At 65.2% G+C, this 26638-nt stretch overlaps 6 protein-coding genes across 6 annotated transcripts; 3 read left to right on the top strand and 3 right to left on the bottom strand.

Annotated features, from left to right (window-relative positions):
* Positions 1-4947: 4947 nt before the first annotated feature.
* EMIHUDRAFT_210495 (hypothetical protein) lies at positions 4948-7007 on the bottom strand (the record flags this gene model as incomplete). The annotated part of the gene is made up of 5 exons (XM_005769255.1): positions 4948-5187; positions 5327-5371; positions 5653-5781; positions 5882-5981; positions 6163-7007. The coding sequence occupies 5 exons, from the start codon at positions 7005-7007 to the stop codon at positions 4948-4950; spliced, it is 1359 nt and encodes a 452-aa protein (XP_005769312.1).
* Positions 7008-8482: 1475 nt separating this feature from the next.
* EMIHUDRAFT_55590 (hypothetical protein) lies at positions 8483-8950 on the bottom strand (the record flags this gene model as incomplete). The annotated part of the gene is made up of 1 exon (XM_005769254.1): positions 8483-8950. A coding segment is annotated over one exon (468 nt), but the record flags the coding sequence as incomplete, so codon positions are not given.
* Positions 8951-15085: 6135 nt separating this feature from the next.
* Positions 15086-16096, top strand: EMIHUDRAFT_356062 (hypothetical protein). Its single transcript, XM_005769253.1, has one exon. It carries the CDS (start codon positions 15131-15133, stop codon positions 15887-15889), a length of 759 nt encoding a protein of 252 aa, XP_005769310.1. The 5' UTR covers positions 15086-15130; the 3' UTR covers positions 15890-16096.
* An 828-nt stretch (positions 16097-16924) lies between these two features.
* On the bottom strand, positions 16925-18132 carry EMIHUDRAFT_56325 (hypothetical protein; the record flags this gene model as incomplete). Its single annotated transcript, XM_005769252.1, has 5 exons — positions 16925-17041; positions 17222-17427; positions 17504-17545; positions 17698-17847; positions 18036-18132. Coding segments are annotated over 5 exons (612 nt in total), but the record flags the coding sequence as incomplete, so codon positions are not given.
* A 1186-nt stretch (positions 18133-19318) lies between these two features.
* On the top strand, positions 19319-20590 carry EMIHUDRAFT_356059 (hypothetical protein; the record flags this gene model as incomplete). The annotated part of the gene is made up of 3 exons (XM_005769251.1): positions 19319-19711; positions 19914-19957; positions 20143-20590. A coding segment is annotated over one exon (216 nt), but the record flags the coding sequence as incomplete, so codon positions are not given.
* Positions 20591-25259: 4669 nt separating this feature from the next.
* EMIHUDRAFT_45000 (hypothetical protein) lies at positions 25260-25982 on the top strand (the record flags this gene model as incomplete). Its single annotated transcript, XM_005769250.1, has 1 exon — positions 25260-25982. A coding segment is annotated over one exon (723 nt), but the record flags the coding sequence as incomplete, so codon positions are not given.
* Positions 25983-26638: the final 656 nt, after the last annotated feature.

Below are 26638 nucleotides of genomic sequence, written 5' to 3'. Positions count from 1 at the left end.
CGCCGCCGCACCCGCGCGCAAGCCCACTACATCAAGACTGCGATAGAAGCGCTTCGCGCCGTCCCCATCAGCGCCACCGCCTCCCACGCATCCAACGCCGGGTCGTACCGCTCCACCGAGCTGAGGGTGACGCCGTCTTCGTTGTCGCCTCCCACAGCGTACAGCTTGCCGTCGAGCACCGCCACGGCGTGACTATACCGCGCCTCTGCCGTCGGCGCCGCCGCCTCCCACGCATTCGTCGCGGGGTCGTACCGCTCCACCGAGCTGAGGTGCTCGTCGTCGTTGGCGCTGCCACCGCCAACAGCGTACAGCTTGCCGTCGAGCACCGCCACTGCGAGACAGTCCCGCCCCTCCGCCAGCGGCGCCACTGCCTCCCACGCACCCGCCGCCGGGTCGTACCGCTCGACTGAGCTGATGACGCCGCCTTTGTAGCCTCCAACAGCATACAGCTTGCCGTCGAGCACCGCCACGGCGTGATTCACGCGTGGCGTTGCCATCGGCGCCACCTCCTCCCACACATCTAGCGCCGGGTCGTACTGCTCCACCGAGGCGAGGTAGCCACCGTCGTACCCGCCGATAGCATAGAGTTTGCCGTCGAGAGCCGCCACGGCGTGACCATCGCGTACCGTCGCCAGCGGCGCCACCGCCTCCCACGACTTCGCAGCCAAATCGTACCGCTCCACCAGGTTGGAAGTTGCGCCGCTGGCCCATCCGCCCGCCGCGTAGAGCTTGCCGTCGAGCACCGCCGTGCTGACATACTTTCGTGCCGAAGGCATTGGCGCCACAGCCTCCTCCTCCCACTCATTCGTGGACAGGTCGTACCGCTCCAGCGAGTTGACAGTCCTACCCTCGTTGTCATCGCGGCCGCCGAACACGAGCAAGCGCGGCCTCTCGCGCTTCTTCAGCGTCTCCTTCCAGCCGCGGCGCCACGCGCGGCACGTGCCCTTGACGGCGTGCGCCTTGGTAGGCAGCTGGGCGAGGATGTGCGGGGCGAGGTCCGGCGAGAGGAGGACCTCGGAGAGCACCCACTCGGGCTGCTCCACGAGCCGTGCGGCGTGCTCCTCCGCCACGCGCAGCGCGGCGGCGCTCCAGAGGGGCGCCTGCTCGTCGATGAAGGCGACGAGCTGCTCTGGCGAGAGGCCAGACAGGCGGGCGCCGATGCGGTGGGAGGCCATCGGCGGTCGGGCCGTTTTTCGTACTGTGCTGCATGAATGCTTGCCCAGGTGTGAACAACACCTCGTGACCACGGCGCCGCAGGCGCCTGTTGATGGGTCCAGGTGATAGCCATGGATGGGCAATGCATACGCCTAGTTGGACCTCAGATCGCCCGACCGCGTCCCGGTGCTCTGTGGTCGGATTTGTGACGCCGCCGCACCGCGCCGCGGCCGGGGGCCCTCCGGAGGCCAAGGATGGCCGTGGCGGACCGGGACGAGCTCTGGGAGGTAGAGTGTCAGTGTATATATTGTAGAGGCCAACCTTGTGCACAATATATCTCAGTCTAGCTAAGCCAGGGGAGGCGATACCGCGGCCGTACAGCAGCTTGATGGTGCTTCGCCGGCGTGCGTCCCGGAGCGGTCCCGGTTGGGCGGTCCGAAGGAGAAAACTCAGGACAACGCCGACACCGCTCTGATTCGACTTTTTACTTCAAACAAAGACGGCGGCACGTGCCGCGCCGTGGCGCGTGCCGCGCGTGCATCGGAGAAGGGCAGTTCGTCGTGTTCACGCCGGGATGGTGTCCTGAGTAACCTGGGCAACCATTCAGGGCGACGAGTACTGTACCGTACCAAAGTCTGTGCAGGTGTGAACAGCAGCTCCTAGGGAGAATGTGGCCCTGAGTTATGTGTACGCCAACTCAGGGTGTGTGGCAGCCAGCTGGTTGTGTGTCTTGTGAGCCTGTTTGTGTCTTTGTGTCGCTCGTGCGTGTCGTCATCATCTGTCTCGCGTCCACCCATACCGCGTTGGTGTCCAGTCCGAGCCTGACTGTTGTTCATCTTTCTACATACATACATACATAGCTCCTGAGCACGGCGCCGCAGGCCCTGTTGATAGGTCCAGATGATAGCCCTGGATGGGCAATGCATACGCCTACTTGGGCCTCAGATCGCCCGACCGCGTCCCGGTGCTCTGCGTTCGGATTTGTGACGCCGCCGCACCGCGTCGCGGCCGGGGGCCCGCCGGAGGACGAGGATGGCCGTGACGGACCGGGACGAGCTCTAGGAGGTTCAGTGTCAGTGTATATTTGTAGATAGTATACCCTTGTGCACAATATCTCTCAGTCTAGCTAAGCCTGGGAAAGGCGATGCCGGGGCCGTGCATCAGCTTGATGGTGCTTCGCCGGCGTGCGTCCCGGAGCGGTGCCGGACGGGCGGACCGGTCCGTGGGAGGAAAACTCAGGACAACGCCGACACCGCTCTGATTCGACTTTTTACTTCAAACAAAGACAGTGGCACGCGCCGCAGCGCGGTGCATGCCACTGTCAGGAGCGGATCCGTCGGTTAGCTGTGTTCACGCCGGGACAGCGCGGTGCATGCCACTGTCAGGAGCGGATCCGTCGGTTAGCTGTGTTCACGCCGGGATCGTGTCCTGAGTAACCTGCACACACTTTAAACTCACACACACACACACACACACACACACACACACACACACACACACACACACACACACACACACACACACACACACACACACACACACACACACACACACACACACACACACACACACACACACACACACACACACACACACACACACACACACACACACACACACACACACACACACACACACACACACACACACACACACACACACACACACACACACACACTTTAGGCCGCGACAGTACAAAGAAAGCACTGTCCAATCCCCTCTAACGTGGGAATCCTACAATGCATGTTCAGTTTCGCGCGAGATTTTTTCTTCTTTTCCGATCTCCGCGAGTGTCCCGTCCTCCCATCCCTCCCTTGGGCTCTCAGTTTTCTTTCTTTCTTTTATGTGTGTGCCAGTCCGCGCCAGTCCGCGCCCTTGTCGTGCCAGTGTGCTGTGAGAGAGGCTTGTATCCTTTTATCAACACGGACCGGACGGTGTATGGAGGGCGGCGTCGGCGAGCGCCTCCTCCTTTGTCGTCCACCACACACGCAGCAGATCTCCATGGCGGCGGTGGCGGGCGACGCCGTTCGCCGACAACATCAACAAGCAGGCGCGCAAGATGCGCACCAACTGGATCAAGAACAAGCAAGCGGCAAACGGCCTCTTGTCCTCGGCCCCAGTGGGGGGTGCCCGCGCCGCCTAGTTCCGCGGACGGGCCCCTCCACCCTTCACGTACGATTGAGAGAGATTTTTAGCAATTGTGTTTTGTCGCATGTGTGGGATGAGAGTCGGGTCTTGTGGTTTGGCAACATCAGCATACCCTCATAAAGACTGACTGCGGCTCTTACACTCAAACCGAGTCAGTCTGGCCCCACGCTCTTCCCCTTACCTCTACCTCGCGCTCGCCCCTACGCAAACGACAAGTGCGGGCCCGGCCCTGCTCGCCCGGGCCGGGGCCCTCGCGCTTGAGTCCCTCGGGCTCTCGCCTTCTTGCCCGCGGCCTCCACCAGAGAAGGCAAGCCCCGGAAGGACTTGAGCTCTCTCGCGCGCGTCGTCTTCTCCGGCTGCAGCTCGATGTTCTCGCGGAGCCACGCGTCGAGGTGGGCGTAGAGCCGCACCGCCTCGCGCCGCGCCTCGGAGCCGCTCGAGAGAGGCAGCGGCTCCGCCTCAGCAGGGTCGGCCTGAGTGCACACACACAGGGTCCGTGAGGGATCAGAAAGCAACCTCAACCCCATGTATCGGACCCCCATCCAGGGAGATCGATGCCACAGATGCGGCTACATTGAGGGCAGGGACTCGGCTAGAGGTCACGAGTCGCTGTCGGCTGGGTCGTGCGCGCCGTCAGGTTAAAGAGCAGCCACTTCATCCGCACGCCACCGTGCACCACGACCGCCCCGCCTGGCGCCCAGCGGCTTCCCGCGGGGCGAGGCGCCGTTGCAGGAAGACCCGCCATCGTGGCGGGCCCCGGCGGGGCGTTCTGTGGGATGTGGCTGGGCCCCGCCTTCTCCGCCGCCGCCGCCTCGATCGCGGCGTGCCACAGCTGCGCCTCGGCCGCCCCTCCGCCAGCCGAGGGCAGCCCTGCGCGCGTGAAGACCTGGCGCAGTCGTAGCAGGTACTAGTAGGTAGGTGGCAGGTGCGATGGCCAGCCCAGTGTAAGGGAAAGGTGGGAGAGGAGGGAGAGGAGAGGAGAGAGAAGGCTGGGGGAGAGAGTTGGGAGAGAGTTTGAGAGGGAGAGGAGGGAGGGAACTAGGGAGGGCATCCATGTCCATGTCCATGTCCATGTCCATGTTCCATGTGGTTGGGGGAATCTGTGAGATTGGGGTCGTGAGAGAGGGTGCGAGGGAGGGCGAGAGGAGAGATCAGGAGAGAGAGGAAGAGAGGGGCGCGGCTCGCCCAGAGCTTCAACGAGGAGGAGTGGACGCTCAGGACGTCTTTAGAGTGGTGGAGGAGCGGCGGGCCCTCGCGCGATCGCGGCGTGCAGCCAGCCGCCGCGCCGCCGCCATCGAGCCACAAGCGCTGCACCCCGCCGTCGAGGCGGGGCAAGCCGGCGGCGGCGAGGGGCCGCGGGCTGATGGGAGAGCGGGGCGGCGGCGTGTCAGTCGTCACGTGTGAATACGTGCTCACGTCGACGCCGGCGAGCGCGGCGATGGTTGGCAGCAGGTCGAGGTGCGAAGTGGCGCACGCGGTGGAGGTTCCTGCACGGGACGGTTCCGAGAAGGTTCTCCGAGGGCGGTTCTAGCAGCCGAACTTCGGGATTGTGATGTCATGCGGCGGGCGCGCCGGCGGGGGCGCCGCGCCAGCGGAGCAGGAAGGGGACGAGGAGTCCGCCCTCGAGGATGGTGTGCCTATAGGTCATTGATCATTGGGCGGGTCCAGCAATGAGTTAGTCGAAGAGCAGCCCCGTGTGCCCTCGAGGAGCAGGGTGTGCTTGTCGCCGCTCGCGCCCGGCGCGGTGCGGCCCATGTTGTTCAGCTCGGCGTCGGTGGGGCCGGAGGGCCACGGCCGCTCGGGACCGTGGTCGGCCGAGAGGAGGAGGAAGGTCTGATCTCCGAGGCGGAGCTCGTCGTCGAGGACAGAGAGGAGGCTGCCGACCTGGAAGGGAATCAATGTCAAATTAATTAGTGACTGTCAAGTAATTAGAGAGGAGGCTGCCGACCTGGATGTCGAACCACCCAGGCCGTTAAAATTCATGTCGACTACTGTTCATTCCTGTTCATTAAAGCTGCCGTACCTGGAAGTCGACCACCCAGACCGTGGCGAGGTACTCGGCGAGCGCCTGTGCTAATGCCGCTCACATTCGTGCTCATTCAACAAGGCCACACACACCTCAGACACCGTGGCGAGGCGTGGCGAGCGCGCCACACGGGGTCAGAGATCTGACCCAAGGTGTGTGCCAACTTCCGGTGAGCCTCTACTGCTCCTTTCTCCAACTACTAACCCCCCGCGAGCGCGCGCCCGCTCGAGTGCGCCCGCCGGGTAGGGGCGGCCCGCCCTCCTCGCCCAGCCCTCCGCCGCCGCCCGCGCCGCCCGGACCTTGGCCGCCATCGGGCCGCCCACCACGCTGCCCCAGTCAACAGCAGCCCCAGCCGCGAGCAAGTGGCCGAAGGGCGTCGCGCCAAGCACGCTGGCGGCGGTGCCGCCGAGCATCTCGCACAGCGGCCGGCCGACCGCCTCGACGACGCTCACCTGCTCGCAGGGCCGCAGCTGTGAAGAGACGCTGTTCACAGGGCCGCTGGGAGACCCTCGACGACGCTCTCGCCGGCGCGTGCGGCGCGTGGAGCCAGACGTTGGCGTAGAAGGGGCGCGACTCGTCGCGCGCTCGCAGCCACGCCACGGCGGCGGCGACCACGCCCGCGTCGCGCGGCTCCCGCTTCGAGCTTGGCAGCCTGCGGTGTCAGGACAGGTGTCAGGACAGGCGACGGTGAAATATTGCACGTCTCTGAACACACCACACGCAGTGGGCCGCCATCCCGGTGCAAACGGTCATCAGGCACGGGGGCTGCACCGCTGCTGCTGCTACTCCTGCCGGGCAGCCTGGAGCAGAAGGAGGCGCCCGCGCGCGTCGACCCGCCGGAAGGGTCGAGCGTGTAGTGCACCTTTTCCCGCGACATGTTGCCCGCCGCCCTGGCCGCCCTGGCCGCCTTGGCCGCCGCCCGCGCCTCCTTGATGTGGGCCGCGTCCTCCGCCTCCGCAAGTCGGACCGCCTCCGCGTGCCTCCTCCGCGCCTCGGCCGAAGTCGGCGGGCAGAGGAGCGCCGCCTGCTCGCGGACAGCAGCTGCGCCTCGCTGCCCTCGTGACCGCTCGCCGCCGCGCCGAGGCGGACGAGCTGCTGCCGCTGCCCTCGCCTCGGCGGTCGAGGACTGGCCCGCCCACGGGCTGGCCGCGACGCGCGCACACAGCGGCGTCGGCGCCACGCCACGTCCTGGCGCCGCGTCCCGCTCCTCCTCCTTCAGAGCCCGTGTGGAGAGGCTTGTGGAGAGGCGCTTCTCGCGCCGCTGACTGTACGGGTGGCGCTGCTGCCGCTGGTCCAGCCCGCCCACGACCTGCAGGGAGTACGAGCCGTTGACCGCGCCCTTCTCGAGATGCCACTTTCCAAAGTGCGCCGTCTCGTAGCCGTGCTGATTGAGGATATCCGTCACCGTCGGGAGATCGCCGACGCCATTGTTGCGTGCGTTCGGGAAGGCGAGCGTGCTGCGCCCGCTCATCAGCGCCGCGCGCGAGGGCGCACACGTCGCGCCGCCGGCGTGGTGGCCGGTGGACACGAGGCTGGAGCGAGCCAGCCGGTCGAGGTGTGGCGTGACGGAAAGTGGGTGGTCGTACGCAGCGGCCAAGTCGAAGCCCAAGTCGTCGCCGAGGATGAGCATGAAGTTTGGCCGGGTGGAGGCAGGGGTAGCGAGGATCGGGACGAGCATTGCCGACCGTGCTGGAGCACCGGAGGTCACGTTGAACTCGGAGTTGTCACGACACACAGGTAGAGGCGCCGTTCGCAAAAAAGAAACAGAAGTTCCGTCCGGCGGGCCCCCCGCTACCATCCAAACCCGAGTACAAAGCGCCTCTCCGAGAGGCTGCGCAGACGGTCTAATAATCATAGAGGCTCACAAGTCCACACGCACACACACACGCGGGAGACACACACGGGTGCCATCTGCCACACACAAAGCATAGCCCTGTAAGCCCTGGTCTGGCCGATTGCATTCTTTTGCGGTATCTCCCTCTATCTCCCGGTATCTCCCCGTATCTCCCCGCATCTCCTCGCATCTTCTCGCATCTCCCCATATCTCCCCGTATCTCTTATCTCCCGGTATCTCCAGGTATCTCCCGGTATCCCGCGGTATCCCGCGATATCCCGCCATATCCCGCCGCGGATACCGCGAAAAGAATCGGCCAGACCAGGGACAAGCATTACTCTCACGACACACGGGGATCGGGTGGAGCGGCGGCGGCGGCGGCAGCCGGCAGCAGCACGCGCGGACGGACGGCGCCGTTCGCAAAAAATAAAAAAGGTTCCCGTAGTCGTTGAAGGCACGTGTGTGATGGAGAGTCACGTCACACCGCTCCTGCCAGCCTTTTTAGTATAAAACCAGAAGGATTCAGTACCTTTGAGACTCCTCACAGGTGCCACACAGTGCCTTGACACGAGTAGTAGTGTCTGACAGAGACCCGTCGCGCTGGGAGGGACACTATCTTGGAGCGCTCTACATCAAGACGTTTTGAGCGGCCAGTGGAGCTGTGTCACGATCCCATGAGAGTACTCCAAATACATTCCCGGAGTCCGCACCCACATCGAGCAAAGCAGCCCTAATGAACGTGCACGCGCAAACTTTTCCTGAAGCACACCGCCCCAGCAACCGGCAGCGTCGACAGGATCGTGCCGCGGTGAAGCTTGCAGCGCGAGGCCTTGTCGAAGAGGAAACCAGCCGCGGTGTGCTCGAAGCCTGCACGAGTCGGGTCGGTGAGTGTCGGAGACTGGACCTTTCTCTCACCTTCCACGGTGCCCGGGCGGCCAGGCGGAAGGGAAAGGGAGGCGTACGCGCCGGCGCAAGCGATGTCGTAGAGGCACAAGTCGTGGCATTCAGGGTAGGACTTACCCCACAAGTCGACGAAGTTGCCCTCGTTGTCGGTGCGGCATGCGCCTAGGCGCAGGCAGGTGGAGGCGCATATGAGACGCAAGGTCTAAGGGAGTGGGAAGGGGGGGGGGGGGGGCACCCGTCTTCAGGCGGGTAAAGTGGGCTGGTCCAACCAGCGAGCTAACAGCGGGCAGGGGCGTCTCGGCAGGATCGCGGTTGCACTCCGGAGGATAGATCGAGTTCAAGGTGCAGACATCGGGAAGGGTGGGCAGGGGGCAGGCAAAGTTGTTGACGCCGCCCAAGGAGCAGCGCTCCAGCGGCAGGTCGCTGAGCTCCGACGGCACGGTTCCAGAGATGTTATTGTTGTACAGCTGCAGGCACGTTAGCTGCGAGAGCTTGCCCGTCTCCGAAGGGATGGTGCCCGAGATGGAGTTGCTGTGTAGGCTAAGGACATCATGCTGCGAGAGCTCGCTCAACTCCGCAGGGATGGTGCCCGAGATGGAGTTGGTGTTCAGGGAAAGGATATTCAGTTGTGAGAGCTTGCCCGTCTCTGGAGGAATGGTGCCCGAGATGGCGTTGTTGTTCAGCCAAAGGTTATACAGCTGCGAGAGCTTGCCCATATCCGAAGGGATGGTGCCCGAGATGATGTTGTTGTACAGCCTAACGTACTTCAGCTGCGAGAGCTTGCTCATCTCCGCAGGGATGGTGCCCGAGATGGAGTTGCCCTCTAGACTAAGGTGCTTCAGCAGCGAGATGTCGCCCAGCTGCGGAGGGATCGTCCCCGACAGCTCTTTGCCGTACAGATACACGGTGGTCCCCGTATATCTGCCGTCGCACAGCGATGTGCCATACACGCCGGTAGGGCAGCCGGAGGAGCATGGCACGCTGTTGTCGCAGATCGTGCCCGACGCCTCGCCGCGACCCGCCAGCAGGAGAAGCGTGAGCAAGACGAGGCGCGGTGCCGAGGAAGAGCAAACTGCCGCCAGCGACGTGAGAGCGAGTGAGAACGCGTGCTTGGCACCGACGCGGGAGTGTGCTGCGGTCGAGGCTGAGGCGAATGGCAGCGGGGTGAACGGTAGCGCTGCATCGAAGGTGAGGCTCGAGCCCAGCACTCCGGAGAGCGCCGACAACGGGCCCGCGGCATCGCTGCCCACGTCGGGCAGCAGCACAACAGAGGTCTGCATGATGGCGGCTTGCAGAGCGTCCCTTGGCGCCTTGCCCACTAGCGAATGCGAGCGTCTCACGATTAGGGGGGCGACGTCTTTCTTTTTTGAGTGCGCCAGTCCACGCCCTTGTCGAGCTGAGTCGCGGATGACGGCTTCTGTGGTGAGTGAGTGAGTATTCTTGATACGAAACCACGACGACACACACCAGTCGACTCGCATCGGTTCCCTCCATGAACGGCGGAGCTATTCTCGCGTCCACACCACACCAAGTCACACTGTCAGTGCCAAAATTCTTCTTGGCTTCTAAAAATCTCTCTCTCCACACCTGGCTCCAACGTGGACACGCCCATAGCTGGGGACACTACTAGGTTAGGTTAGGTTAGGTTAGGTAGGAAGGTGAAGAACAGCCAGGCTCGGACTGGACACCAGCGCGGTATGGGTGGACGCGAGACAGATGATGACGACACGCACGAGCGACACACAGACACAAACAGGCTCACAAGACACACAGCCAGCTAACCGGTTAGCTGGCTGCCACACACCCTGAGTTGGCGTACACATAACTCAGGGCCACATCCTCTCTGTCGCCCCCCCCCCATAGGAACTGGAGGAAGCGTCGCCTCCGGCGACCCCTCAAGGGGGAACTTCAGAGAAATGTACCCAAGAGGAATGTACCGAAGTGAATTCGCAGAGGATTATACCCGAGAGGAATATACCAAAGTGAATCATGGGAATATACCAAAGAGGAATGTACCGAAGTGAATTCCCAGAGGACTATACCCGAGAGGAAAATAACAAAGTGAATCCAAGAACCAGAGGACTATACCCAAGAGGAATTTACCGAAGTGAATTCCCAGAGGAGTATACCCGAGAGGAATATACCGAAGTGAATCAGAGGAATATACCCAAGAGGAAGAATACACCATAGTGGATTATACCAAAGAGGAATACACCGATGTACCAAAGAGGAATACACCGATGTGAATTCCCGAGAGAAATATACCAAAGAGGAATGTACCATAGAGGAAATACCTAAGAAAATACCCAAGAGGAATATACCTAAGGAAATACCCCAAGGTAATACCTAAGGGATATCTAAGGGTCATATCTAAGGTGTGAAGAACCGTCAAAAGTGGTCAGAACTGTACCTCCTGAGCAGATATGGCTCTCGTTCACAGTCGACTTGTGTGTGAACCAAAAAGTGGCCGCCAGCTGGAGCCGCCTTCTTCGGTGCCCGCCCTCGCGGTCCGTGCCAGCCGCCACGCTGTCAGCTTGTGCGCCGGCTGCCTCGCCGGAGAGGCGCCGATCGCCGCGGCGCTTGCGACGGCACCGGTGCGGGCAGCGATGAGTGCTGTTTGCGTGTCGATTGTCGCCGCTTGTGCTTGTCCGCCAGTCGATCTGTGTGGTCACGCTCTCGCGGCGCTTGTTGTGTGAGTTGTACTCAGCAAAAGCGTTATTGACACGTCACCGTCCATCGACCCCACCCGCCGGCATCGCTCGCCGCGCGTTCCTTCCCACTTGTGCCGTACAACGCTCCGCGAATTTTGGACGGGACAGAGAGTGGCGTGCGGTGAGGAGAGTCTTCGGATAGACGGGCGCGTGCTGGCGGCTCCCTGCATCCATGCCCGAGATCCGTGGCGTGACGCGACCGTGTGCCGTACCAAGGGGCACTGGCTTGAGCTCTCCACATCGAACACGTCCGTTTTCGGAGATATGGAGGCAGTAGACATAGCAAACATACGATCGCACGGTTGAGTGGGCGCACTCACGGTGCGGATGCCGACGCCGCTCACCACACAGACCGCACTCGCGCACACCGTCTAATCGCGGCACGAGGCTTGCCCTGGCGCTATCACGCACGACACTATCACGCACGACAGCAGCAGGTCTGCCAGCAGACACGGGCGCGCTCATTCCTCGTCCTCCGGGTCGACGAACCAGGCTGTGAGAAACCAGTGGCTTCCCGGTGCCGGCTCCGCGTCCGAGACGTCGGTGACAGCGGTGACGGTGTTGGCCCTCTCGGCGGAGTACAACCTGCAAACCATCATCGAGGCATGCTACTCCGGGCTGCTTCTCGGCTGGCGGAGAAGCTCGCGCTCCCGGACGACGAGTTTGGAACGGAGGAGAACCGGCTCGAGTTCGGCATCAACCTCGCGTCCAACGTGTTGAGCACGTCGATCGACGTCGCCACCTCGCTGACGGTCAACGGCAAGTCGCACCTGTTCAACGAGGTGACGCAGCAGCGGGTCCCGTTGCCTGTTTATGACCAGATGGACCTCGTCTACCTCCCCGTCTACCTCGGCCTCGACCTCGGAAGCTACACGCACGTCCTGGTCGACGAGTTGCAGGACGCGTTCCACATCATCTGGCTGTTTATCCAGCAGATGCTGCTCAAGGGTGCGAACCTGCTCATGGTGGGCGACTTCGCGCAAAGCATCTTCTTCTGGGCCGGCGGCAGCCAGGTGTGTTGACCGTCTGACCCGCCGCACCCAACCCGCACTCTGGCCAGTGATCTGTCCCTGCTCTCGCGCAGGCCACGCACGACGAGATGGTCGAGTACTGCCCCCGCCAGCACAAGCACCTCCTTAACTACCGCAGCGGGGAGCAGGTGCTCACGAAAGGCGCGCAGCCCGCGCTGGCCGCCACCGGCTCGACGGACGAGTTGGTCCGCATGCGCGACCTGGAGGGCAGGTATCGCGACAACGCCACCTTTTGGGAGTACCCGATTCCGTCGCACAAGACGACGCTGATTCTGGTTCGCCTCGCCGCCGACGTCGTCAAGGTCTGGAGCGTGCTGCTGGCCAAGGGCTACGTGCACGCGAGGATAAACGGTTGCCCTTCGACGAAGGAGGCGATGCACAAGCTCCTCAACGGGTTCGATGGCCCCATCAACGCGATCGTCACCAAGCTCTCGCTGCGCCTCGAGCTCTCGAGGGCGTCCTCCTCGGCGAGCTCGGACCACGACATGATGCTTGCACTGTTCGAGGCCATCGCCACCTTCCGGCAGCAAAACACGGAGGTGGACGTCTACATGCCTCAGTCGCTCCGCCTTCGTCACGTGGCTCAGCAAGAACTACGACACCGACGTCGCAACGGGGCGCGAGAAGCTGCTCGTGTCCTCCATCCACCAGGCCAAGGGCCTCGAGGCGGAGGTCGTCTACCTGCTCCAGCCAGGGCTCTGCCCGCTGCAGGAGCGGCTCAAGCTCAAGGACGACCCGGTGCGCGGGTGGGAGGCCATCGAGGAGCCGAGAGTCAACTACGTCGCGCGCTCGCGCGCCATCGAGGACTTCTTCGTGATGGAGCACTTCGACGGCGGCCTCACCCGCGGCAACCTCCTCTCGCTCTGGATGCGGCCCCAGGCCAGCGAGGCGACCGACTCGGAGTCCACCAGCGCCACCGCCTCCGCGCCTCCATCGCAGGACAGTCCTCGCTCTCGCGTCCCCCGTGCCTGTCTTGGCTGTCTATGTGACTCCGCCCTCCCCGCACCGCCCTCCCTGGCAGGAGTCTGAGACCGCGGACGAGCCGATCGAGGAGACGGAGGCGACCTACGAGGCGCTCAAGGCGCTCAACCTCCAGTCCGTTCCAGAGACCCTCCTCGACCTGCAGACGGCCTTCCGCTCGCACTTCATGACGTCGACTGCCAACCTCGACACCGCCGAGAAGGCGGCCTTCCGGGACAGCTGCCTCCGGGCGCGGCGCGTCCTCCTGGCGCTGATCCGGCAGCGCACCGCCCCCATCTCCACGCGCTAGTTTTCACCCCGTGCCACTGGGTGACTAACTAGACCAGACAGCGCAGAGGTGTGAGTCGCTCAGAGTCTCAGTGTCGTGCTGTGACCACCGTGCCTGCATGTGCTGCTGCCATCGGCTGAGTCCACCCGTAGCAGACAGGTAGGGGTGAGCGTGACTCGTAACACTAAGCTGTCTCGCCCAAACCATTACTTACACACACAGAGAGTCGGCGGGGAGTCGCGGGTTGGTCTCGGGGAGAGCACAGGTACAGGTGCAGGTCTCGTGGACAGCTGACACTCTGACTAAGTAACAAGAGAAAAGAATTTTCTCACAGAGAAGGGCGGGCAGCACGCCCGCCACCTGAGACAGCCAGTGGAAGGGGGGCTACTGGGGCGGCCAATTCACACCTCGCGGGACTACTTATGTTTTCGATTCGTAAACGTAGTTGTGGCCCCCCGCTACGTCGCACGAGTGCAACCGGGTAGCGGGGGGCTAAAAGCAGGTCGCGGTCTAAGCGGTAGTCGTTGAAGGCACGTGTGATGGAGCAGTCACGTCACACCGCTCCTGCCAGCCTTGTTGGTATAAAATTATTCGGAGCTGCCACAGTGCCTTGACGAGTGTATGATATAGTGTCTCCTCGGACAGAGAGAGAGACCCGTCGCGCTGGGAGGGACACTATCTTGGAGCGCTCTACATCAAGACTGCGAAAGAAGCGCCTCGCGCCGTCGCCATCGGCGCCACCGCCTCCCACACATTCTCGGCCGGGTCGTACCGCTCCACCGAGCTGAGGAAGCCGTTGCTGAAGCCTCCCGCAGCGTACAGCTTGCCGTCGAGAACCGCCACGGCGTGATAAAACCGCGCCTCTGCCATCGGAGCCACCGCCTCCCACGCGTTCGTCGCCGCGTCGTACCGCTCGACCGAGCTGAGCGCGTGGTAGCCGTCGTCCTGCCCGCCCATCGCGTACAGCTTGCCGTCGAGCACCGCCACGGCGAGAGCGCGCCGCTCCACCGCCATCGGCGCCACTGCCTCCCACGCATTGGCAGCCGGGTCGTACCGCTCGACCGAGCTGCGGCGATTGTGGCCGGCACCCTGTCCGCCCACAGCGTACAGCTTGCCGTCGAGGACCGCCATGGCGTGATCACACCGCGCCTCCGCCATCGGCGCCACCGCCTCCCACGCGTTCGCCGCCGGGTCGTACCGCTCCACCGAGCTGAGGTCGCCGTCGGCGTTGTTGCAGCCACCCACAGCGTACAGCTTGCCGTCGAGCACCGCCACACCATGGTCGCTCCGCGCCTCCGCCATCGGCGCCACTTCCTCCCACGCGTTCGTGGCCAGGTCGTACCGCTCCACCAGGTTGGAAGTTGCGCTGTCAGCCTCGCCATCCTCATCCTCGCCATCAGCCTCACTCTCGCCGCCCGCCGCGTAGAGCTTGCCATCGAGCACCGCCGTGCCGACATACCTTCCTGCCGAAGGCATCGGCGCCACAGCCTCCTCCTCCACGCATTCGTTGACGGGTCGTACCGCTCCAGCGAGCTGAGGAACTCGCCCTCGCTGCCTTCGCCGCCGTCTTCGCCGCCGATCACGAGCAGGCGCGGCCTCTCGCTCAGCGTCTCCTTCCAGCCGCGGCGCCACGCGCGGCACGTCCCCTTGGCGGCGTGCTCCTTGGTCGGCAGCTGGGCGAGGATGTGCGGGGCGAGGTCCGGCGAGAGGAGGACCTCGGAGAGCACCCACTCGGGCTGCTCCGCGAGCCGAGCGGCGTGCTCCTCCGCCACGCGCATTGCGGCGGCGCTCCAGAGAGGCGCCTGCTCGTCGATGAAGGCGACGAGCTGCTCTGGCGAGAGGCCAGACAGGCGGGCGCCGATGCGGTGGGAGGCCATCGGCGCGGCGGCGCGGGCAATGGCGCGGGCAACGTATCCGTATTTTCGGAGAGGCCTGCCGAGGCCAAGAACGTACATTCCCGGAGGAGGAAAGAAAAAAAACAAAAAACCAAAGGAGTGTGGTGCATGTTTCTCTTCAAATCAAGTGCAACACGGCTCGAGCCTCTCAGCGTGCCAACTCGCAATCGGCGCCGGCATGACGCTCACCGACGCCCCTGTCGCTCCGGAGCCCGCCTCCCGGCCGAGGCGACGCGGTCCGCTCGCGCCGCCCTCGCGCGCCGAGGGCGGAGGTGGCCTCGCCGGCGCGCTGCTAGGCCTCGCCGTCGTGCCGGCGCGCGAGGCGGAAAAGTACCCCGAGTTCCGCGCGCGGACGGCCGAGGCGTGGCGGCGGCGGATGCGTGCGCGGCAGCCCATCCCGCTCTCGGCGCGGCTGCCGGCCATCCTCGCCGTCGCGCTCGCCTGCTCTGTCAGTGCCGACTGCGCCGCGCGCCTCTCCGAGCGCGGCGTCTGCTGGCAGGCGCTGCGGGAGACGCGGGTGGGCGGCGCGGCGTGCGAGTTCGCGGTGCAGGCTCGCCCGCTCGCCCGGCGGCTCGGTGCCGCGGCGGAGAGCCTCGCCATGCGGTGGCCACGGATGGCGCTGCAACAACCCGCGGCGCAGCCGCCGCAGCGACAGCGGGTGCAGCAGGTGCTAGCCTCGCGCGGCGGGGGCGGGACTGGGAGCGCGGGGCCTTGGCCCGGCACGCTGCTGCTCACCACGCTCCCCGCGCCCCGCCTCGGCCGGGGGGGCGAGGGTCGGCTGCGGCACAGACCGCTGCAGGCGCTGCAGGAGTGGGAGTCTGCGCAGTGGGAGGCGGTGGCAGCGCGGCTCGGGGGTCTCGGCTCGCTCCCTGCCCTGCCGCGGGCTCCTGCTCTGCCCCGGGCTCCTCCTCGGGCTCTGACCGAGAGAGAGGGGTGAGCGGTCCTCTGGCGCGCTCCGCGCAACGGCGCAATGGCGTGTGTGCTGCGCGCTCTGTCGGGGACGGTTATTGGCAGGGTTGCGCGGTCCTGCGCGTGCGGCTCTAAGCGCGATCCCGGCGTAAGTTGCGATGCATGTATTATTAAAGGCCGTGTCGCCGACAGTTACGAATTAGAACACGCGAATCCGATGAGTAGATAAGCGTCCGCCTAATCTAAAATCTGAGGATTCAGGATTGAGGCATCGCTTCAGTGGGGCCAAAGTGAGTTTATGGATGTGTGAGAACGGTACGGGACACGAGGAGTCACGCGGACCGACTCGTCGGTGACTCTGCTGCACGCCCGAGACGTGGAAGAGTGCCACCGTCGGGTAGGACGGGTCGGCCCGGAGCATCAGAGTAGCCATCGTGGTCGCGGCGAGCAGCGCCGGCCACTCCGGCGCCGCGTCGGCACCGTGGGAGCATGTTCACCGCCACTTCGCGGTCGCAGCGCTGTTTGTCGCCCGAACGCCGCATATCCCTCTGGCGGGCCAAAGATCGACTCGCATGTCGATTTTGACTCGACGGCGGCATGGAGGCATCACGTCTCCATGCCGCCGTCAAGTCGGAGCCAGTCTGCGGCGACCACAGCGCTCACCGCAGGGATAGGAATCCTATGCGAGCTTTTCAGAGTCAAGCGATTGCGCGAAATCCCACACTGCTGGATTTTGGGGCGCTGCGCACCCCCTACACAGCACACGACAAAAATCCTCGCGAGGAGAAAAAATCTCGACACAGGATTTCCATTTCGGGAGAGAGCGGCACACCGCACACACCGGCAAGCCGGGATTAACAGTCACAAGTAGAGGGGCTACGCCGCGGAGAGGCTAACCCTTCGCCCGTGGCCGCTGCCGCGGCCGTCGCGGCCGGGCCTGCTGCTGCTGCTGCTGCTGCTGTTGCTGCTGCTGCCCGCTCGCTGCCGCCGCGCCACCAGGCATGATCACGTCGAGCTCGGCGTCGGTGAGGAAGGCCCACGCGCCCGGCCTGCCGCAGTTGGCGAGCGTGATGCCCGCGAAGCCCACGCGGTGCAGCTTGATCACGTCGAGCCCGCAGGCAGCGCACATGCGCCGGATCTGCCGGTTCCGACCCTCCTCGAGCACGAACCGCAGCCGCGCCTACCCTCGGCTGGTCTCGGCTGGTCTCGGCCAGTCTCGGCCGGTCTCCCTTCCCCCGAACAGGGGGGCGTGGCCGCGCGCCGGCTGGGCGGGCGAGGCATCCCGCTCCACCACGCAGGGCCGCGTCCGTGCGGTGAGCGGCTTGGCGCGGCCGTCGGACTGGGCGAGCGTCGTGATGACCTGCTCGCAGCCGGAGGCTGTGAAGAGCCGCCGTCGGTACGTCCGACTGGGCGAGCGTCGTGTGAGGACCACGCCGGCGGCGAGCCGGGCGATGTCGGCGTCGGTGGCGGGCACATGCGTCGTCACGATGTACTCTTTCCGCTTCCGCTCGCCCGCCCGCAGCAGCGTGTTTGTGAGGCCGCCGTCGGACGTGAGCAGGATGAGGCCTCGAGGAGGGAGGGAGGGAGGGCTCACAGGTCCTCTCCCGAGGCTGCCGCCCGAGGGGGAGCAGCAGCAGAGGACCGCTGCTGTCCTTGTCGAGGCGGCCGATCGGGAAGATGCGCTCTCCCACGCCCTCCACCTCGCCGAGCTCATCGAGGATGTTGCCTAGAAGGCTCCGAGACAGTTCCGAGAAGGTTCCTAGAAGGTTCCCGTACAGCCCGTCGAGGATGTTGCCTAGAGGGCCATCGAACACTCCCCTAGGCAGCCAATCAGACCTGCCGCCTCCTCCTCCTCCTCGGCGTGCTCGCCTCGCACGCGCCGGTCCGTCGTGCAGATCACGCCGCGCCGCTTCCACATCTTGAGGTACGAGAAGCGGACCTGAGTAGAGTCTATTCTGTCATACTCTATTCTTCTGTGTTCCACATCTTGAGGTGCGAGAAGCGGACCCGCTCTCCGCCGACGGCGCCGCTCGCTCCGTTGAGCGGCGCCCAGTCGACCCGCACGCCGTCCAGCGTCACAACGTCCCCCGCCTGCCAGGGGGAATCTCGAGGGGCTCTCGAGGGACTCTCGAGGGAATCGGAGGCCGTCCAGCCCCCCCCCCCCCCCCCCAAACTCCCCCTGCCTGCCTGCAGCCGGTCTCCCGCGCTCGCCACGCGGCCGTTGAGCCGCACCCTCCCCGCCGCAACCAGCCGGTCCGTCTCTCGACGGCTGTGGCTCGCCCGCAGCGCCTTGTTGACGCGGACGCCGCCGCCCTCGCCGCCCTCGCCGCCGCCGCCGCCCTCGCCGCCCTCGCCGCCCTCGCCGCCCTCGCCGCCACCCTCGCCGCCGCCTCTCTCGCCCCCTCTGCCCTCGCCGCCTCCGCCCTCGCCGCCTCCGCCCTCGCCCGAGGATAGCGGAGGTGGCGCCGTCTCCCCCGCCGCCGCGTAGCCGAGGGACGCCTCGATCTCGGACGGCGAGAGCAGACGCCACTCCCCCGCGGCGAGCCCTCCTACAGTATTAGCATCACTCCTCAGCACTACTCTTCTCCTCCTCCTCCTCCACCTCCCCCTCCGCGGGGAGCTCTCCGAGGCAGAGGCGTCCCACGTGCGTCCGCCGCAGCTCGATCACCGACGAGCCGACGCCGTGCAGCATCCGCCGCACCTGAATTATATGATATTCTATTCTAATTATTATTATAGCCGACGCCGTGCAGCATCCGCCGCACCTGCCGGTTCTTCCCTTCGCGCAGCGTGAGCCGCAGCGTGCAGCTCGCGCCTCGCTCCTCGAGCAGCTCCACCTCGGCCGGCCCGCTCTCCCCGAGCCCCCCGCCGAGGCCCACGCCGCCGCGCCGCAGCCGTTCGACTGCAGACGCGTTGAGCCGCGCCACTCTAGCGACGTACGTCTTGCTCACGGCGCCGCCGCCCTCCGCGTAGCTGCCCGCGGCCGCCCGCGAGTGCGCGGTCGGGTTGGTGACGTGGTGCAGCAGGCGGCCGTCCGTCGTCAGCAGGAGCAGCCCGGATGTATTCTGGTCGAGCCGCCCGACGGCGTGCAGCACGCCCTGCTGCCGCAGCGCCGCCGGCAGAGCCGCGTCGGACATCAGCCGCGAGTAGACAGTCTCCCGGCCGAGCTCGTCCGAGTGAGTGACGACTAGGCCTTTCGGCTTGTGGTAGAGCAGCGTCTGCGGCGGCGGCGTGGCGGCCGGCCGTCGCGCTGAAGCGGGCCGCCTTGGCGAAGCCGCCGGGCGCCGCGCCGGCCCCGTCCGGCGTCCGCCGCCAGATGGCCGCACCGCCGTGTGTGCGTGGCAGTGCAGCAGCAGCAGCAGGAGACTCCGCATGGCTGCACAGTGGTTGTTGCGGCAGGGTGGAGGGCAGGGGGTCTGAACCTCTGGAAAAGAAATTCGCGTGGTCGAACGAGGCTTTCCCATCTTCGCTGGTTCGCCGAGGCTGGGCAGTCTCCGCCGGCCGCAGCCCGAAGACGCAGCCTTGCAGAGGACGCGTTAGCGGTCAGATGGGTCCAATTTTGAGCCTCGGAGGAGCTCCCGTTGCCTCACGGCGGCTGCTAGACGAGGGCCGGACGCCTCTCAGGCGCCGGCGACTCAACTTTGATCCGGCGGCCTATTTATTGAGGGTGGCTTCACGACTCCGGCCCTCGCACGCGCCCACACGACCCCCTGGACCGGCCTGTCCGACCCACCCCTCTCGACGCGCACCACGCGCCCGACGCAGGAGCCGCGCGGAAGTCGGCGCTCGACGTCGCCGCTCGACCTCCGCCGCAAGAGGCGTCTCGCGGGGCCTGTTCGAGCGTAGTCAGGAGCGCCGCCGCTCCCCCTGGCCATGGGGCACGTGCGGGCCCTTGCCCGTGCCGCCCGTGTGCCGACACGGACCGTTTGACGCCGTCGGTTCTCTTCACACTCGCCCGCGCCTTCGGCCCGCCCGCCACGCCTCCCGCCCCCCGCGGCGACGCCCCGCCAGAGCGATTAATTGGCCGTCGACCTCCGTCCCCTCGTCTGCAGGGGCCGCTCTGCTGACTTGAGCTCTCCGCGGCGCGATTTCTGCAGTTGAGATCGCCTCCCGCCCGCCTCCCGCCCGCCTCGCGTGCCTCTGCTCTCCCGCCCCGCCCAAGCGGCGCCGCGCACGCGAAACGCCCTCTCGAGGCGGAGTCCGTTCAATGTCGCGCTAAAAGCGTGATCGCGTCTCGTTTACGGTGCATACTCACAACCACGCACACCATGTCCCGCTCAGGCTCCTACCGGATAATCATACCCTCCACGACACCGGCGTACATGGCGACGGTCCCGTGCACCGGCGCCGTGCCGAGCCGTCCTCCTGCTCGGCAACCAGCTCCGCCGTGTCTCGATGCCGGCAGCATCCGGTGCGTCGCCGCCGGCGACACCGCCCGCTGCGGCGAGTGGCATGTGCGGTGGCGCGCCCTGCTGCGTGGCCGCCGCCGGCTCGGACGTGGCCGCGGCTGGAGCCGGGCCTGGGTCGGTCGCGGCCAGAGCCAAAAATGGAGCGCAGCTAGGGCTGCGCAGCGAGCAGGAGCGAGTTCGCGCTGCGGTGCTCAGTACGGCGAGTTCGCTCTGCGGCCTGCTCGGGCTTTATCTCTCGCGTCTCGGCTGCGTTGGCTGCTAAAGTCTTTTTTATCGGTGCGTTTTAGCTGTTTTAGCAGCAAACGTCCGAATTCTGCAGCGATGGCCGATCTGGGAGGCTTCCGGCTTTGCCTTTTTTTTGGTCTGGCTGTGGTCTCACAATTTGGTGCGAGAGACGGTCTCAGACCCCAAAGAGAATGCAGAATCTAATGTTTTTTCACACACAACACAGACACAGACACTGCGCTCCCCTCAGCTCCCGCGCTGGCAGGGAGACGCGAGCCCTGACGGAGTCCGGTGGTGGGGGCCCGCCACGCAGCTATAGCGCCGCCCTGCGCTGACATGGTTCGTGCTGAGCCGCCGCCGCCGCTCGCTCTCGAAGAGCGTCGCGCTGCTGCCCGTTCCCGGAGCGCAGAGCGCGAGTTTGGTGGTCAGGGCCTCGCCTGAGGGGGGGGGGGGAGTGAGGACGTCACCGAGCGGGTGGGGCTGCCGGGAAGGTGGTGGGCGGGCGTGGATGCACCTCAAGTACGAGCGAGTAGCGGAAAGACCGCCCGCTACTCCGGCGGAAGAGTGCTCCCCCGCCGCCCCCTGGGTCACCCCGAGTGACCTCGCAGCCCACGCCGTGAGGCGCTGCTGCTGTCAGGGGATGTTGGGGGCGTGCAAAGCGGCTGGGAAGAGACGGCCAGGCTCCTCGCGGGCAAAAGACTGACGTGGCCGCCGCATTCAGCCTCCGGCGGGCCTCCGGCGGACGCCTGCGGCGTGACGCTCCGCGCGAACAGCCCCGTCTCGGAAGCGCTGCGGGACGGCCTCGCTTCAGCGTGCGCCTGCCGGGGTGGGGTGGTCACCAGATGAAATCGCGGCCGCAGCTGCTTCGAGGGGTGATTGAGGCCGGGCAGGAACGGCTTCTCCCGAGGTGCCCGCATCGAGTAGGCCGACGCCACAAGCAGGAGGGCTGCGTGGACCTCCTGGGCCTTCTTGGTCGGGTCGCTCCTCCTGGCATGGCGCTCGGCCTGCGAGCACGGGCGGAGCGAGCGGTGAGCGGGCAGTGTGCCGCCGGGCGGGGAGCTCCGTCACCCTATCGCGGAGCTCTGGTCCCGCCCCTGGGCCGGGATGCGACCCACAATAAAACCCGTCCCACCCGAAGCGCATCTGCCGGGAACGGCCTCCTCGAAACGGAGGCGCGGCGCGGGCGGCGCGCGGGGCAAACGGGCGCACCTTGGGGGCTCCGAGGGGCTTGCGGACGGGCTTTCAGGCCAGCCGCGGACCGGCGCCGGGTTCTCTCCGCGCCGCGAGCCAGGCGGGGCCGAAGAGGAGGACGGACCGCTCAGTCTGCCATCGTGGCTCTGTGGCCCCCCAGAGACCTCGCAGGCAGGTTCAGACCCCCTGGTGGAGGGTGGGGATCGGCAGCGCTCTACCTGGTACACTCTACATCCCCTCCCTCAGGAAGCGAGTTGCGTCCCTGAACTTGATCGCCTCCGACTGCGGCGTGTTTTTGTCGACCTCCTCGCACGCCGCCAGGCACGCGATCCACGCTTCGTGGGCCCCAACAGCAGCGAGCGTGCCCTGTTTCTGGACTGGAGAGGTGCTCTGCTGCGTGAAGTCGCCAATAGGCAGGATGCGCTGCGCCGACGGCAGCATGGACGGACAGAGCGGCCAAGCTCGTACGTGTGGCAGAGGCCAAACTCCTTGTCTTGTGCACGCACCGCGTAGATGCGCGCGACATCGCCACGCCGTTGGCTGATGTCATTGTAGTAAAAGTCCGAAGGCCCCCGCACGGGGGGTCCCGGCCGACGTCATGCGCGTCCGCCAGGGGTCCGGGGTCGCCCAGGCAAGTGGCCCAAATCCGATGAGTTTTCCAGGTGTGAACAGCTGTTGAGAGGTGTGAATTCAATCCCGGGCGGGGTGTGGGGCGGTAGTCCCGCAGAGAAAATTTGCGTGCTGGGGCACTGAGATCGCAGTTTTATTAGTCCACGGCGGATGCCAGCTGCAGCTGCGAGGAGACACGCAGTGCCTCATTTGAGCATGCATCAGCGTCCTTTCTGCTGGCATCACGCATAAGAGAAGCCGAGTGGCACGAGGTCCTCCAATTTGCCGGATCAGCAGCGCAGTCTGGAGCGTGGCTGTGGGGTATGTATGCATTTGCCCCCACAGTCTGAATGGACCGACGGCCGAGCCCATACTGTGTTCTGTGCAGCCATCTCAAGCAGAAGGGGATCGGATAAGTTGCGCATGTCGTTCTTCTGCCGTGCATGCCAAGAGCGTTGAATAAATTCCACCGACTTGAGCGGCCGTGGGTTGCAGGCACACCGTGGTCGTTCGCAGGGCGCAAAATTAGCGATAGCGCAATATTGCCAGGATCTTCAGCCGTGGGGTCGCTGTGGGTCGGTCGGGCGTCACTGGGATGTCTTGCCTGCCTTCTCTGATTGGCATGCGAGGACGATGTGCTGTCGTCGAGGAGCAGGATTGCTGATTGCTCGTCGTCACTCGATGCGTGGCTGGACGTGTAGCCCTGACCCGGCAAGCTGTCGTTGTCGGACTCTTGCCCAGGCGACTCGACAGGAGGACTGATGAGCCCAGCTATCATGTTTTGCGGCGCTTCAGACGACGGTGAACGCTTCGCGGGGCTTTTCAATATGCGCCAAATTCTTCTATCCGCTAGTGGAGTTTTTGTTTAATTGGAGTTCTAATTGGAGTTGTGCGCGTGATTTTGCTCCGCGGTAGCCTTGGGTGGTCTTTCTTTCATACCGAGAACAAAACATCGCGCCCGCCGGCGCCCACAGCAGTTACGCGTGCAACCCTCGGCAGCTGCAACGAGTGCGGTGCTCGGCGTGCTCTCGCCTACAGTGCTAACTGACGCAGTATGACTGCAGGGACAAGCACGGAGGCGAGCATCCAGCGTTTGCCGCACTGCCTGTGCCGTGCAACGCTGCATTCCAAGAGCACAGCGGGGCCGGAAGCGAGCAAGTGCATGCAGTGTTTGGTTCCGGAGTGCAGTGCTTTGGTCCAGTCATCTACCAGGCCCTCTGCACATCAATGCTCGGCAAGGAGCTGTCTACTGGTGTCGTCAACATGGGACTAGGGGAGCCCGGACCTCCACCTTCCTACGTGCCAGCCGAGGTCTTGCCCGTGCCAGAAGGCTACGTCCCGTCCACAATAGATGAGAGTGCGCAGCAACAAAAGTGGGGCTCGCGTATCGGTGGCGAACACCATGGAGCATGGCTTTGGCATCTATACTCCACGCTGGCGGCTCCTTTGGCAAGCTGCTGCCTGCTGCAGCGACGGCGGAGATTAGGCTGCGGCTCATCCAAGTGCAGGTGGTTGATCCCGGCCATCTACACCTCCCTGATCTACGAGCATAAGTGTCTTCCCTCCAACCTCGCACACAGGATTGACGCTGCTCTCGGCGCTCGCTCCCTCCTCGCCGCCGCGAGAGGACCAGGCGTGCCCGCGCGCCGCGGGGGCTCTGCAGACAGCCAAACGGCTTCGCGCGGTCGGACCGACTTTTTCAGACTGAACTATTCTGGGCACCAAGGGTATGTGCTGCTAGATCTCACTGAGCTGAGCTCATATCTGCCCTCAGTATCCTGTTTTGGGTTCGGGAATGCCTTCAGTATCCTGTTTCCGTGTACGGAGGGCCGTGTCCAGACGCGCATGACGTCGGCCGGGACCCCCCGTGCGGGGGCCTTCAAAAGTCCCTGCGCCAACCAAAAGAACAAACAAAAAACCCACCCCCCCCACACACACACAACGCACACACACACACACACACACACACACACACACACACACACACACACACACACACACACACACACACACACACACACACACACACACACACACACACACACACACACACACACACACACACACACACACACACACACACACACACACACACACACACAGAAACCGTCGCCCGTCGGGGAGAGGGGGGACGACACTGCCTCGGCAGCGTGCACCTCGATCCTGTACCGTGTTTGTTATGACACCCCCCATGAACACACCAGTGAGGGAGGGCGAGACGATCGAGGGGTCCCGTACCATGCGGAATCGACCCTATCCGGTGCTCAAGTGCTCACACAGAAATGACAAAACAAACTCAGAAATGACACGCTGGGAAAAGTGCGAGAAGTTCATGATTCGCTGGATCGGTGTCGTGTGTCGACCAGTGTGGGGCAGTTCGTTGCTGCTGGACCCGCAAAGAATGCAGACCAACGAAGACCCCGTCAACTTCGTCCGCCGCGTCTTCTCACTCGTCTTCGAGGGCGAATCGCTCTCCAAAGCTGTGCGTGGCGTCCGAGACTTCTTCTCGGTCGATTTCGTTCTTGACGCTGATGGGCGCAGCCTCAACCGATCTGACTTCGAAGCTACGCTCCTGGCCCAGCGATCACGGGTCGTAGCTCCGCCTCGCATCGCATTCTCGCGGCTGTGCGCCTCCGCGCCACACGACGGCCGCATCACTGTGACGTCGGTCCACACTTCACACTCCGCCTCCGGTCTGGCTCTGTTTGCCAGCGCGGGATTGCAGTCCTCGAGATTGACGTGGCGAGCGGGCGATTGCACTCCTCGAGATTGACGTGGCGAGCGCACTGCTCGTCCGCTGCGATGAGTTGACGCGGATGGAGTGCCCGGACCAAGCCAAGGCGGCGCCTTAACAGAAGCTTGCGCCGCCGCCGCCGCCGCCGCACGCCGCCGCCGCCGCCGCCGCCGCCGCACGCCACGGCGCACGTGCACGCGCGGTCCCAGCAGAACCCGAAGTACCCGCCGCGCTTCCCGGTCGAGGACGCAAAGGTGAGCTGGAAGGTGCCCTGGCCAGAGTACTCGCCGGTGCCCTTCGTGGCCCCCTCGGTGCTCGCGGCCGAGCGGAGCGACGCCAACCCGAACGGCTGGGCCGACAGCCCGCGGCCGAACCTCGCGGAGCTCAAGCACCGCCTCTCGTGCGAGGGCCCCCTCTTCTTCGACGCGGACCAGCGGCCAGTCAACCCGCGCGGCCGCACCGGCGTGTGCGGGCGGGGCATGCTCGGCAAGTGGGGGCCCAACCGGGCCGCCGACCCGATCGTGACGCGCTGGAAGCCCGGCGACAAGCGGAAGCTGCAGATTGTCGCCATCCAGCGCGGCGACACGGGCGTCTGGGCGCTGCCGGGCGGGATGGTGGACGCGGGCGAGGTTGTGTCGGTGACGGTGCGGCGCGAGTTCGCCGAGGAGGTGGGCAACATGGCCTCCGACGCCGAGCGCGCCGCCTTCAACGCGGCCGTCGACGAGCTGTTTGCGCACGGCGAGGTGGTGTACCGCGGCTACGTCGACGACCCGCGCAACACGGACAACGCGTGGATGGAGACGACGGCGTTCCACTTCCACTGCACGGCCGACCTCGCCGTCCAGCTGCCGCTCCGCGCGGGCGACGACGCGCACAACGTGACCTGGCTCGACGTCGACGACGCCGAGCCGCGCTACGCCGCGCTGTACGCCTCGCACAAGGACTGGGTGGACCGGGTGGCGTGCGAGCTCTCCGCCAGCGGCCCCGCCGCCGCCGACGCGTGCGAGCAGGCGGCGGCGGCGGAGGTGATGGGCGAGGAGGCTGCTGCGGAGGTGGGTGTCGCGGCCTCGCTCGACGCACTCAGCCGGAGCAGCACGTTCGAGAGGGAGCTCGACGAGCAGGCGGAGGCGGACGCGGCGCGCGGGCCGCTGCTCGGCGGCCTCGCCCTCCGGAGGTGCAAGAGCTCGCCGACGCCGGGCGTTTCTGCGGTCGTGCCGCTGGGGCTCGAGGAGGCGCTCCGGAGCGTCGGCCCGCTCGTGCGGCCGGCGAGGCCGGCGCGGCCGGTGCGGCCGCCGGCGCGCCCAGTCGGGGTGGTCGTGTCCGTGACGTAACACTCTACGCTCTACGTGTGTTTTTTAGAGGTCAAGGTACAAGAGACTTTTTTCACATCCTCTCTCAGCACATGTTGAATTCCGTACCACAATGTGTACGCCGCAGGGCTCCGTCCTCCGTGCGGGATATCGGATATCCCTGGACCCTGATTGTGACGGATGTGTGCTGACCTGTGTCATACCCTGATCGCTACGGTTTCTCAGCTCTCCGCGACGCGGAGCGCGTGCATCGTGCCCTTGAGCTCCGCCACCTGGTCGAGCGCGTCGCCTTCCAAAGT

The sequence above is a fragment of the Emiliania huxleyi genome, assembly GCF_000372725.1.
Source record: "Emiliania huxleyi CCMP1516 unplaced genomic scaffold EMIHUscaffold_43, whole genome shotgun sequence".
NCBI lineage: Eukaryota > Haptophyta > Isochrysidales > Noelaerhabdaceae > Emiliania > Emiliania huxleyi.
This window is presented reverse-complemented; position numbering and strand designations above follow the sequence as displayed.

Coding starts and splice junctions, on each gene's coding strand:
- EMIHUDRAFT_356062 (XM_005769253.1), top strand. CDS start 15,131: ATGACGCTCACCGACGCCCCTGTCGCTCCGGAGCCCGCCTCCCGGCCG.